The 13,438-nt window shown below is 42.9% G+C and overlaps 2 protein-coding genes across 4 annotated transcripts; one reads left to right on the top strand and one right to left on the bottom strand.

The window, feature by feature from the left end:
- Positions 1 to 321: 321 nt before the first annotated feature.
- Positions 322 to 6,340, top strand: csgalnact2 (chondroitin sulfate N-acetylgalactosaminyltransferase 2). Of its 3 annotated transcripts, XM_041049643.1 has the most exons (9): positions 322 to 453; positions 2,281 to 3,122; positions 3,212 to 3,428; positions 3,598 to 3,699; positions 3,786 to 3,964; positions 4,052 to 4,146; positions 4,294 to 4,375; positions 4,472 to 4,808; positions 5,990 to 6,340. In XM_041049643.1, exons 2-8 carry the CDS (start codon positions 2,471 to 2,473, stop codon positions 4,762 to 4,764), a joined length of 1,620 nt encoding a protein of 539 aa, XP_040905577.1. In that variant the 5' UTR covers positions 322 to 453; positions 2,281 to 2,470; the 3' UTR covers positions 4,765 to 4,808; positions 5,990 to 6,340. The 3 variants fall into 3 exon arrangements, with proteins under 3 accessions (XP_040905577.1, XP_040905575.1, XP_040905576.1); XM_041049641.1 differs by having other exon boundaries at positions 4,472 to 6,340; XM_041049642.1 differs by lacking the exon at positions 322 to 453 and adding an exon at positions 1,893 to 1,955 and having other exon boundaries at positions 4,472 to 6,340.
- Positions 6,142 to 13,379, bottom strand: LOC121189484 (SEC23 interacting protein). The gene is made up of 18 exons (XM_041049640.1): positions 13,197 to 13,379; positions 12,110 to 12,615; positions 11,746 to 11,953; positions 11,446 to 11,639; positions 11,188 to 11,277; positions 10,963 to 11,083; positions 10,487 to 10,576; positions 10,243 to 10,384; positions 9,816 to 10,024; positions 9,616 to 9,713; positions 9,268 to 9,438; positions 8,919 to 9,014; positions 8,636 to 8,812; positions 8,388 to 8,543; positions 7,979 to 8,081; positions 7,321 to 7,503; positions 7,071 to 7,233; positions 6,142 to 6,762 (listed from the first exon to the last, which is right to left on the bottom strand). The coding sequence occupies exons 1-18, from the start codon at positions 13,327 to 13,329 to the stop codon at positions 6,681 to 6,683; spliced, it is 2,922 nt and encodes a 973-aa protein (XP_040905574.1). The 5' UTR covers positions 13,330 to 13,379; the 3' UTR covers positions 6,142 to 6,680.
- Between the last annotated feature and the right edge of the window lie 59 nt (positions 13,380 to 13,438).

The following is a 13,438-nucleotide window of genomic DNA, read 5'->3' as shown; positions in this document are numbered from 1 at the left end:
TGTTTACACATAAAACAAGTGATCTGTCTCCAGTTACAGTCCACTTCAGTGGTAATGCAATTCAGAGATGTCAGCTAATGTATCATCATAGATAAGAGGTTTGTTTTACTAGTTAGGGACAAACAGAGGAAAACAAAACAGGATCTATGTAATTAATAAAATGATAACACTTCTTCTTAATGATTAGTTGTTCTCAACAAATTAGTCTTTTGATTTATATTTACAATAAATTCAATAAATAGTGTTATTATTATGAACAAGGATCTCCAGCGTGTGTGATGACGTCAATCCTTTTCAACCTCCCATTGGTTACTTGTTTACCGGAAGTAGGCTACAGCCCACTCTTCTCTCTTTGCTCCGTGGCATTCTGTAACACAAGCCTCCTACGGCTGGTGGTTTTATGCTAAACCCGCGGCTGTAACCACAGGCAGGAATGGACAAAGACGGGAATAGGTGAGTAATTGTTTTTTGTACCTGTGTGAATGATTAGCAGGCTCTCTCACAGCCATAAAATAACACGAAAGCGTAGTGAAGCTCCGAACGTCGCTAAGCTAGCTGCAGAACTGTGTGGATATCCGGTTTAGCTTTTTCAAAGTGCGCGCGAAATGTTTGGTAGCTTTATTTTAGGTAGTCTATGGTTCTATCATGAGTTATAGGGGTACAAAATATTGTGAGGATTATACAGATGTCGCATTTCAAGTAGCAGCGAGTGAAATAGGTAGCTATTTTAGATTCATGACCAGTTTTATTCAGTTGCTACTGCCAAACTCTGTGTGCCATGCCGTGTACGCCAAGTGTAAACTTCTTTGTATATAGTTGTTCTCAAAATGATAAGCCAGGTGGACTAGCCAGTCTGACCTGGTCTTTCTAATCAATCAAACCCAGGACAAACTAGACCTGATCATGTTAACAACATATCTGAGGGATTCACTGGTATTGAGTCCCTCTTGATGTATGAATGTGTACATTCATACATCAATGTGAAGTTTACTGCCATCAGACAGAGGACACATTCTTACCAAGGTGGTGATATCACTGTGATATCACAACGTTTACTATAGGTTTTAACCAGCGCTGCATTTATCTGTATCTTTGTGCCTGACAACAAGAAAAGCTGAAATAAATTTAGGGAGTAGTCTGTTCTGTCATGTTATGACCAATGTGAGTTTCATGTGAATTTGTCTTTTCATAGGAGGGTGTTAAACACAAATCAAGCTGTATATGGAGTGAGTAGATCCCTCAAATGATTTAACTTTTAAAGTGACGAAGCCGCAGAGATGACAGTTTAACACTATTGACATAAAGCAGAAGTTGCTTTTGCTGTCTTTTGCTGTGTAGCTACAAAGAAATGGTTGGATAGCCACAGTAGATTTTTGAAATATCAGAGCAATGTTTTCCAGCTGTACCACTGTGGAGTCAGAGCCCTGCTGGTTTTCATTATATCTATCTTGACTGATTTATACACCTGCAAGGCCTGATGAAGACTGCAGGTGCCTGGACAGAAAAATGGCGTAACTTTGTGTACTGGGGGCTGGGGCAGTAGTTTTGTCTGACCTTCAAGAAACAATTGTGCGTGGTATGTGGTGGATAAGATAACGTGGAAAAGCTTCTCGAGCCTAGATACTGAGAAATTTTCCTGTCTGGCATCAGAACTGAAGAAGCTGTTCAGAAAACATACCTGTAAATAACAACATTATCCGGAAAACTACTTTCAACACTGTGGTTGTTTCTTACATTTTGTCCTCATGTTACATCCTTTGATTTGCTTTTTACAGTTTATTGTATAGCTGTTCTGGAGTGTGTGGCGCTTTTATTTTGAAGAGAGAGAGACAGTTTAGCCGGAAGTCTACCTTTAGTAGCTTGCTGGATTTTGAGCTCGCCCACCAGTTTTCCTCTCTACTGTTGTTTAGCTGAGAGCTAACAGCCGTGCGCTAGCGAGGACGGTCCAGGTGCAGGTAATTTCTCATGTCCCTCTTTCTCTTCTTCTTTCTTAGATCCAATCTTTGAAATGTAAAATCTTCGTTGTTGTCCAGAAATATTAATTATTATCAGGTATTCATTGGTTGAATGAAATCGTCAGTGGCAGTGCGATTATTAACTAAGGTTGAGTGAATGGCAACACACTGTTAATGTTGTGTTATCAAGTTGTATTGTCTGATTATCTGCTGATCCCCGGTGTTTTAATCTGAGCCAGAACATTTTATCTAAGATTTCATTTATGTTCCCAGAACTGTAAAAGGTTTTTTTGTCTTATCGTGGGTTTGTGTGATTTTTCTCCAGGTGATCATTGGATGGATTTACACAGGACCAATGTGTGATTCACTGGAGCCAAGAGCCAGGACCTTCACAGTAAAATGACATAATCGGCCCTTCAAATCTCTCAGATGATGTGCAGAATCATATTGTAAGTAATGTGATCTGAGGGGAAAGGGAATGCAGACTCGTCAGCTATAGCTTGTATGTCAGCGTGATGCCCAGGCGGGGGTTGCCGCTCCAGGGCCGGGTCCGCTGGCTCTTCCTGGGGCTCTTCCTGCTGCTGGTCCTGCTGCTGTTCGCATACCTGCTGGAGTGCACCCCTCCAGCAGACGTCAGCCTGGTCCTGCCCGGCCTAGCAGGAGAGACCTATGGGAAGGAGTATTACCAGGCCCTGCTGCAGGAACAGGAGGAGCGCCACCTGAACCGTGCTGCCAGTCTCAAGCGCCAGATCGCCCAGCTCAAGCAGGAGCTGCAGGAAATGAGTGAGAAGCTGAAGCTTCTGCAGGACAAGAAGGAGCTCCCCGGGGTGCAGGGCCTGACCGAGACTAAAGACCAAGAGCCGGGAGATCTGCTGGAGTACCTGCACTCTCAGATTGACAAGGCTGAGGTCAACACAGGGGCACGCCTGCCCAGCGAGTACGCCCTGGTGCCCTTTGAGAGTTTCACTTCGTCCAAGGTGTATCAGCTGGAGATGGGGCTGACACGGCACCCAGAGGAGAAACCTGTCCGCAAAGACCGCAGGGACGAGCTGGTGGAGGTTATCGAGGCCGCGCTGGACATTATCAATAATCCTGATGAGGAGGACGGCGTAGAGGACGACATGCCGATGCAGAGGCAAACCTACACAGAGGGTCACTTTGCTGAGGGTAAGACCCACTCTCCCTGACTACAAAGTAATTAATTATGACTGTAGGTAAAATGTCTCCTCAGTGCATCATTGTTTTTTATTTGGCAGGACTGTACAGGACAGAGCGAGACAAAGGGACGCTGTATGAGCTCTTCTTTGCCAAAGAGGATTCCAGCAGTTTCCGCCATGTCACGCTCTTTCGGCCTTTTGGTCCCTTAATGAAAGTCAGGAGCACATCTGTGGAAACATCGGGAATGATAATTAACATCATTGTGCCGCTGGCAGGCAGAGTGGAAACTTTCTCACAGTTCTTACACAACTTCAGGTGAGAATGAATCAGAAAGTGTCCCTGTCTGCTGGACGTGACCCGGCATGTTCTGCTGTCAACATGTTGAGCTTATTTTTTATTGTGCCATTGTTGTGAAATAATATGCAAGTGTACAACATGTTTGTAATTCATTTTAAAGGTTCTTAATATATATAAATGTTTTCAGGGAGGTGTGCATACAGCAGGACAGACGAGTACATCTCACAGTGGTTTATTTTGAGCAGGAAGGCCTACAGGAGGCGAAGTCATCATTGGAAAAAATGTCAAGGTTTGTCCTTTCACTGACAAAGAGCTTTTAATGTGCTTGTGCTATTTTTTATCCATAAATATGTCATGGGACTTAAAATTTGTCAGGGAGGAGAGCTTCTCCAATTACACCCTAATCCCGGTGGACGAGGAGTTTTCACGAGGTCGGGGTCTGGATATCGGAGCAAACGCCTGGAAGAAAGGCGACGTCTTAATGTTTTTTTGTGATGTTGACATCCATTTTACACTGGAGTTCCTTAACACCTGTCGTCTCCACGCCGCTCCAAGTAAGTTTGATCATTTGTCATTTATTTTTGAACTGTTGTTTTCAGGCTGAGTGTGGCTAAATGTACTGCAATTTTTCTGCACTGTAGACAAGAAAGTCTTCTATCCAGTGGTGTTCAGTCTGTACAATCCCGCCATAGTCTATGGAAATTTGGAGCTGGCTCCACCCATTGAACTCCAGCTGGTAAGGACTGTGAAAGTTCACATTAAGCCCTGATTATTATGTGGAGATAGATGATTTAATTCTGTATTTTTCATTCACATAAAAGTTCATAAAACTTCAGCCAAAAGTTTGTATCTATCTAATAAGTGATCGTCTGTTTTCAAATAGATTCACAAAAAGGACGCCGGATTCTGGAGAGATTTTGGGTTTGGAATGACGTGTCAGTACCGTTCGGATTTCTTAAATATTGGTAAGCACGAATCATTTGGTTAATAATGCTCAGGAGAATCATAATCAGCCTTTTGAGTTTCATTTAACATCTTGCAAATGGATTTGATTCCTCCAGGAGGGTTTGATCTTGAAGTGAAAGGCTGGGGCGTGGAAGACGTCCACTTGTACAGGAAGTATCTTCGGAGCGACCTGATAGTGATCCGAACTCCAGTGTCCGGTCTTTTCCACCTGTGGCACGAGAAGCAGTGCGCGGACGAGCTGACGCCCGAGCAGTACCGCATGTGCATCCAGTCCAAAGCCATGAACGAGGCCTCCCACTCTCACCTGGGCATGCTGGTTTTCCGCGAGGAGATCGAGGCTCACCTGCGCAAACAGGCCTTCAAGACTCAGAGCAAAACGGAGGACTGAGAAAGCCTCTGCGTACCCAACGTCATTCCTACGCAGACTGTGAGGTGTGTTGACAATAGTAAGGCATTACAGCAAAGACACGTTTACATGGATCCTTCTGCATTTCACCGCACAGCTGTAGACAAATGAATGTACAAAAACTCCACAACAAGGTACAACTCTGACTGAAGAGCTACAGCAGAATCAAACACACAAGTACATGATCAAATCAGTAATATTTAATCTGCTGAAGGAAGATATTACACGTGTAGAACAAGTAATATATCTCTTGGATTTAGGCTGACATTGTATTTTACATATTGCAGTCATTTCAGTTCGCATGCAGTTATTAACCTGCGGTACACAAACTTCTCGTTAAACCATCCTGCCTGCTTCAATCATAGGCCCTGGACTTAGCAATTGTTTGTTCGCCATGTTCACCTTCTGTGCCGCTGAACTTCCTTTCACCGCCGAGTGTCGAACAAGGTCAAACACAACCAGCTGTCACAGTTCAGAGTGGCTTTTTAATTGAAAAAGAAGAACGGCTAGAAAATGCTAATGTCTTAATTATATAACTACTTATTTACTGTGGACAGAAGGCACAGTAAGAAGTTGCACTTTCTTAGAACGGAAGTTAAACATGTCTAAGTTTACCACACAAGAACCAGTAATTTTCTACTGATTCCGAACTTTAGAAAAAAAATCAATCTTTTATTTTATACAGTATATTAGCAGTTGTTTAAGGAGCCATACTGTTCTGTTACTATTATATATTATTTCAGACTGGCAGTGTGATAAAAAAAAAGGGACCTTTTTTGTGTGTGTGTTTTATGTGATAGTCACTAATTTTCTTTGCTGAGGACAGTTTCTAAGTCATCAGTTAAACAAAGCAGCAGCATGTTGATAAAATAGTTAAAGAGCCAGGATCAAAGATCTGCTTACAGCATGTGGCGCTACGATATCAGGACTCTGTTAACCAGTGTTATTGTCCAAATATCAAAGACCTGGCAGTGAGAGTCACTCACAGCACTATGATTCCTCGTACTGGACTGAGATTGAATGTTACAGCCTCTCTTGTAAATAATTTTTCTAATATTTCTTTGTTTCATACACGTGACTTGACTACTTTTGTCGTACGTGCCTACATGCTTTAAGTGACATGAAACGTTGAACAGATTGTTTTGGCAATGTGTCGACAGCTGTAGGGTTGTTCTTTATAATGGTCTTTTTTGTTTGTTTCATAAAGAGGGAGGATGTTACTGCTGCAGAGCTCAGTCACAGAGGTCAGAGGTGAAACATCAGTGAGCACAGCTGAAAATCAAAAATCCTGGGTGGAGCAGACAAGAAGTGCTTTATTCTTTCTCACAAAGAAAGCAGGTTATTCTCTCATCTCATCCTGTACTGTAATTATTTTTAATCTGCGTTTTTGCAATTAATATTACAGCTTTTTGTAGATAGTCTTAAAGTTTCCCTGCTCTGCAGGAGAAATGTTACAGGTCTTCCTCTCCGCAGTACACAACACTACAAACAGAACAAACTTATGGAAGGAAATGATTTATTTTGACATTTTGGCCATGAAATAAAACTTACAGAAGGCTGCATTTAACTCTTGCTATGTCATTTCTGCTGTTGGCATTTGATTGAATGATACACATTTTCAGTGAACATGACCAGTTCTATAATTTATACTATAAAAATGTAATATCAAACTTGTCAAGTATCTTTAAATCAACTAGCTCATTCGTATTCTTCTTAATTTAAGACAAATGGCATAATACAATTGTATTATTCATCTGTATACAATAAACTACATGAATAGAAAATAAAGAGAAAAAAAAATAGAAAAGCAGAATCAAAATCCAGGAGAACTGACATGAAATAAACCAAATGGGTAAAGTTTCAGACAGGCTTATTTTCATCTCGGGTACTTCACTGTATTAATGTGCGATCTGCTCTGGATGGATCCCCACAGTCCTGTAGATCTCTTTGAGGAGAAGCAGAGCCGTGTCTTCAGATTGCCTAGAAAATAACAGATGTCTTTAAAGTGTTTTGTTTTGTCAAAACCCAAAGATATTTAAATGACTATAACGACGAGGAAAATTCTTACATTTCAGAACATCCATCAAAATTTAGGCAGTTTTGCTTTTAATATTATTTATATGATGAATCATTTATCAGATTAGTAGCTGATTAATTTTCTGTCGATCAACTAAAAGATTAATAGACCAATCATTTCAGTTCTGGTTGCAACTTCAAATTGATTGAGGAATTGAGCTTTTTTTGAACATGCAGTGGTAAAAGCCAGAATAAAATGGCGTTCTCTGTACCAGTAGCAGAGATGACTCTGGAGGGCAAACAGGTACTCGTTGAAACTCTCGATGGGCTTCTCTTGCAGGACGTAGTCGATGCGATTCCCTCCGTTCAACATCCCAATCTTCACATGAGGCTCCTCCTCTCTCTGCGGCTCAGGACTCTCTGGGATCTTATGCTCTGTGACAAATCAGAGCGAGCGGAGTTACTGATGTTGCACAGTACGGAAATAACTCGATTCAAGTGTCACATATCAGAGAAACTCACCCTCCTCCGCTTGCTTCTCCTGTTCTTCGATCTGATTGGCCACCATGGCCAGCTCGGCCTGAAGCTGAGCGGACGAGGTGTGAGCGCGAGCGAACTCGTTGAGCGTCTGCCAGGCACTCTTCAGGGAGCTGATGAAACCCTGCTTCAGGTCCGAGCCCATCCTGGAGAGACTGTCCTTCAGCTCTGAAACACAGAGGCATCCACGATAAAGCTTTTCATGTATGGTAAGGTTTCTTTTCTTTTTTATTATTATTAGAATCAAAAGCAATTTCTGCCTTTGTAGAGAGAAACTTCTTTATGACTGTCAGCTAACACTTTTGTGCTGGGGCAGAGAATCACTGTTCAGTTTGTTTTGTTCTTATTGCGCCATAGCAATTTCAATGTAAGAATAGGTTCTTTGTATTTTGCCACCACAGAAATTAGGGCACCCCACCCATAAGGGACACAGAGGACTGAGCTGAGGACACAGCGTGCACTGGCACTAGTCAACAACTCAGTTTAGATTCTTATGAAGACATGGAACTAGAATTTAGTATTTACTCACTTTAATCGATCTGTAGCTTGTCAAATGTGTTATCAGCATTATGACGGCAGTGGTTCAGTTATCTGAGGTGATGCAGGCAGAAATTTGAGAAAACATAAAGAGTGAGTGTCGTACCAAGATGAAGCCTCTTCCTGCCTTTGTGATGAGGGATCAACACGGGCTTCAAGTCCATGTCTGGTATTATCATGGGCTCAATCCTGTATGCCACTGGGTCCAGCTGAAAGAAAGTAATGAAACTATCAGAGGCCAGTGCTTGAAGTAATTCAGCTACACTGCTGCTTTTTGCAAGAGGGGTTTAGGGGAAATTATTAATGTCCATATTTACATTAAACATGTAACAAACTAATATAAAAAAGAAACAGCTGATTGTGACTTAAAGAAGTTACTTTGCACACTTGAATATGTACAGACTTGCAGTCAAAAACAATAAAAATGTGCTACAAGTCTAGTAGGCAAACTGTCTAATCTGTAGCTTAATTAGCAGTAATTCTTTGAGGCTGCACAGGCTGGAGGAGCTGCATACCGGATGGTAAATATTGAAGAATCTCTTGCACGTGGGCAGCTGGTACGTCTCCTCAATCTTCTCCAGTCCTCGGACAGTTAAGAACATGCCGATCGGAGAACCCAAAGCGAAGAAAGTCACTGGCTCAAAGTCCAGAGCGTGGTAGACCACTGACACCTGCAGAACAAAGCATTAACAATGTCCAGTGAAAGTTAAGAATCTTTAACAACTTTAACATTTTCCCTCTTTGTGTTTGAAGGCACATTTACCTGTCCAGTACCAACTTCAAAGTAATTGTAGTTGACGTGGATGGAGGAGACAGTGTTGCCCACCGGAGGCTTCTTTACAGTGGGGTCAGGGAGAGCCTCGGCTGCTGGTGGTGAAGCCGCGACCTGACTGACCTCTTTGACTTCTGCTTTCTTCTCCTGGGCTGCCTGACGTGCAGCCTGAGTACATGAAGAAACAACAGGGACAAAAAAGAGCGTGTTAGTCATCACCACTGGTTTGCAAGCTGCACACACACACACACACACACTCAAGAGATAAACTTACCTGCTTATTCACTCGTTCTTTGACAAACTTGGCGATCTTCTTCCTGGGACCCAGTGGGATCCCCATCTCTTTCAGGTCCTCAATTGTGCACATGAGCTGAAAGAACATGAGGAAGTGAACAAAATTAAACAGCCACACCATCTAATAATAATGACTTGAAGAAAACTCTGATAATATTTTAAATATTATCAGCTTTCAAAATATCCCTCCTATTATCCTTAAATTTTTCTTACTAACCAGTTATTTTATGCTGTGTTAATTTTAAAATACATTTTGAAAACCCCAAATCCCTTGGACTTACTCATTTTAGGTAACGCTTAAAAAAAGCAATGGTAGCTTTTATTCTTACAAAAGACTCAATATCAATCTTCTCCTCATCAAAGGTGCTCTTGTACTCAGACAGGCCCAGATGTTCCAGCACAGCAGAAAGATCCTCAAACTCCTCCCCGTCTTCTTTGGCCTCTTCTTCTACAGCCGGAGGTGTGACCGCATTACTTCCCTGAGCAACAGGGGCTGCCACCTGGTACGAGAAGCAGAACTTACAGTGATGTACTGCAACATTATTTTGTTACGATCCATCTGGGCGCGATCGGTTATTACACGCATAACACTGCATGCTACTCAGATTTGCAAAATCAGGATAATAGCTGACATGTTACTTTATGTGTTTGAGTAATTCAGTGTACTGGTATATTACCTGTTTGGTGTCTCCATTTGAAGTGGGCATGACTGGTGTGGCCAGTGTAAGAGAGCCATTCTTCTGATTTGAAAGCAGGTCAAAGAGAATCAGGGAACCTGCAAACACAAAAGGAGAGAAACAACAGAATGTATGTAGGTGAAAAACAGAGGAGAAAACAAGAGAACAGAGGTGACGAAGCCACTGCACGGGTTTAGTACCTAAGCTGTGTCCGGCCACTGACATTCCTCCTTTGTAGTCTGGGTTCCTCTTCATGAACAGGGCATAAAGTCTGTTAATCTCTAGGGCAACTGTGTCCATGATGGTCTGGCAGTAAGTGGGACTGTTGTAGAAAAGCACATCTAACAAAGTCTCATTTGTAAAGTGACGTAACCGTCCAGTACTGGGCAAGGTGATCTTCTTTATCCTCCTACAAAGAGAAATAAGTCTATTATTAAAAGTCTATTAAAACATAGACATCTGATTATATTCTATATTTTTCTTGCTCTGCCACCTCCATGCTCTCCTACTAAACAGAATAACTATAGCACCAAAGAAAGTATTAATCCACAGCTGAAAATAGTCCCCAGGAAATACACAATTTACTATATACCACAGTGTGTGCAAACCTGCCTCGCCTCGCCTCACCTGTCCACTCCAGTGGCATCGCCATGTAGAGCTGTGTGCCACTGGACAGGTAGGAACTCCACCCTGCTGATGGCGTGCTCATCCAGTGATTTCTTAAAGTGACTGTGAAGCAGCTTCAGTGACACGTTGCGGAAGTCGTCCACTGAAAGCATGTGGATTTGTATAGTTTAATTCATAAATAACGTCGCCATGGAGGATACACCAATACCAGCAAAGATGACGTACACGGCTATACAGCACTTACCACACTCGACCATGCTCCTAAACCTCAGGTCACACACGGGACCGATTCCATGAACCATGAACACAAGATGATCCACCTTGGGAAGCTCACCTGGAAAAGGAGCACATGATGGTAATGTTGAATTTGATTTTACTCACTGATCTGCACAGTCAGTTACCGCTGACATCTTGCACCAAAAATCTGAACTGTGTTAAATTGTTTATAGAGCTGTTTTACATTTACAAACAGATGTTAAAATACATCTCACAGTTAAATATGATTTTATTTTCCCTCATAAAACAGATCACGATGCCTGGCACTTCCTTTGATGTCCTTTGAAATGCTTCATCTCACTTTATAGGGTCTACTTTACTCTGGAACTATCTGAGCTTAAAGTTTATTTCCATTTACACAGCAGATATAAAATGGTACAGTACAAGCTGAGTTTTATGTTTTCTCCGACTCTTAGATTACATAAACAAGAGGAGCTTCCCTACCATCAGGCACTTCATCATGGTCGTCATCAATCCCTCTCTTCACCACCCGGGGCCTGGTCTGCCCGTCCTGAGTTGTGCCCCACTCATCTGGCATGGAGGAGGGCTGAAACTGCACTATCACCTACAGAGGCAAAGAGAACAAACGTCCCCCACTCATTAAACCAAACTAACAGGATTAATCATCACATGACCACCACTTACCACTAATCAGAAGAAAGAGTTTACCTTTGGATTGTGCATGACAATGGTTTCTCCTGATGGGAACTCCAGTCTACGGTGCCACTGGTTAGTAGATACAGCTTTCTTATATTCTGCCTGCGTGTAAAGACACAAGTACATGGAGACATTTAAGACCCAAAATTAGAATTAGAGCGAAACGGATGAGAAACACATGTTTGACTAGAAGTAGGAATGTAAGATAAAAGATGCCCCACATTTTATAAACATCATCTGTTTCTGGTCGAAAGCAGAAGTGAAACAAACCTCCAGCTTGTCACTAAACTCTTCAGAATAAGGGATAAAGCGGCTATCCGTATCCCCTTTGTAAAACCAGGAGCACCGGCGGACCTCTGTGGGCTCCTCCTCCCAGAACACTGCAGTCCGCATGCGGTCATAGAGCTGCACATCATAACGGCCTCCATCTGTTCGCACAATCACATTTTCTGGGTCTGGTTGAACTGGAAGAACAAAAAGGCCACAACAACTTTAGAGTAGATCACAGTTTCAGAGAGTTGTGTGAGCACCGCCACTGCCAAGGTCAGATGTTCAGGTATGTCATCGTACCTGAGTTGTAGGTCTCCTCTAGCTGAAGGGAGTCGATGATACTGAAAGGAAGCCAGACGCTCTTGGACTCCACTTGCTTGCAGTAGAACCAATGAGGCTGAACAGGTTCATAGACATTGTAGTTGTATGGCATCATGGGACCAGCAGGGACTATAGCTCCAGCAGTGGTGGCCAGAGGTGGAGGCGCTTGAATCTGTGTGGGAGGAGGCTGAAGAAAGATGAAAAAAAAATCCTGATTATAAACTTCCTCTTCATGAACAATGGTTGCACTTGAGGCATGTAGCTAATGTTCATAACAATCATTTCATTAACTTAATCAAGTATTTAACAAACACAATCCACAAGAGTCACAGATTGGCTCTACCCTTGTGAATGTGGGTCCTGACAGTGGGAATGTCTGTGGTGGAGAGCTGAGAGAGTAAGGATTCTGCTGAGGTGTGTGTGTTGGCGGTAGGATCTCTGGAGCTGGAATATAAGGACTGGCCCTGCTGCTGGTGGGGGTGTGTCGGTATGGGTTATGACTCTGTGGCAGCATCTGTGGAGGCGGTGGCGTCATTGTGGTTGGGGGAGGAGTGTGACGTCCCATAGGGCTCTGGTAAACTGCACTGCCAAATGCTGGAGGAGCAGGGTTCATTTGTGGGCCTGGGGGTGGTGGTGGAGCCATGCTGACACTGCTTGGAACAGAAACCGGGCCTGTTGTTGTGGGAGCAGCTGACGGGGCCGGTGGTGGGCATGGCGCCTGGCCGATGGATGCAAACGGATCACTGCTGGTTACGGGGCTAGAGAAGTAGTTGAATGTAGAGGGGGCTGGTCCGTTCCCAGAAGTCTGACCTAGAAAGCTGTCCTCCTCTCCAACATCAGTGGAATCATCTAATGGACATCAAACCAGAGCAAGACTTTTACCTTTCAACTGTGCAGCATGTGTTATTTGTGACTCTATAATGAACATACAATACACAGCAGAGAAAGCAGGCATGTATATTACAACAATAGTGATGCAACTAATTATTACTTTAGTTTCATTTTAAAATGTAAGAAAATAAAGAAACAGGCTCATCAAACTTTCCCAAAGCTCAAAGTGACACGTTCAAAAGTCTAAAACAGGACTTTAAATTGCCATTTAATTCAGGAACAAGATATAGCCGATTTTAAGACTTTAGAGAAACTGTTTTGTAATATATGTACAGTTATTTCCCACATAACTGTACATCCTGTTCATGTAATGTCACATCAGGCAGGGCACTGTGTGACCAACACACACCGCTGTCAGTTAGGCTAACCAGCCTGACAAACGACCGACAGCTCGGACACACTGTTTCTTTCCGTTTCTATTTTTTTTAACACTAAACAACAGCTGACAGCAGCACAGGTTCCCCGATTAGCTAGCTAGCTTAGTCGGCTAAAGGCACAGCTAATGTTTGGACATTTCCTCCGTCGGCATTTCATCTCACCTCCTGACAACACCGCCGGACCAGAGGCCTGACTCACGGGCATGAAAGGCAAATTGAAGTTAAACTCCGGAGCGGCGCTAAACAGTAAGTTTGCACCGGTGGTTGGAACATTATTATTTTTTCTATCTGCCATTTTCCCCTAGAATTACACGTAGCCACTACCGGTGCAGGCAGGCAGTACACGCTCAGTTCACCAAACAGCTTCCCCACCCGCCTACAAAGCTTTTTACTGATCTCTAAAA

Source organism: Toxotes jaculatrix, chromosome 11, assembly GCF_017976425.1.
Source record: "Toxotes jaculatrix isolate fToxJac2 chromosome 11, fToxJac2.pri, whole genome shotgun sequence".
NCBI lineage: Eukaryota > Metazoa > Chordata > Actinopteri > Toxotidae > Toxotes > Toxotes jaculatrix.
Note: the sequence above shows the minus strand (reverse complement) of the source record. Positions and strands in the feature narration are given on the sequence as shown.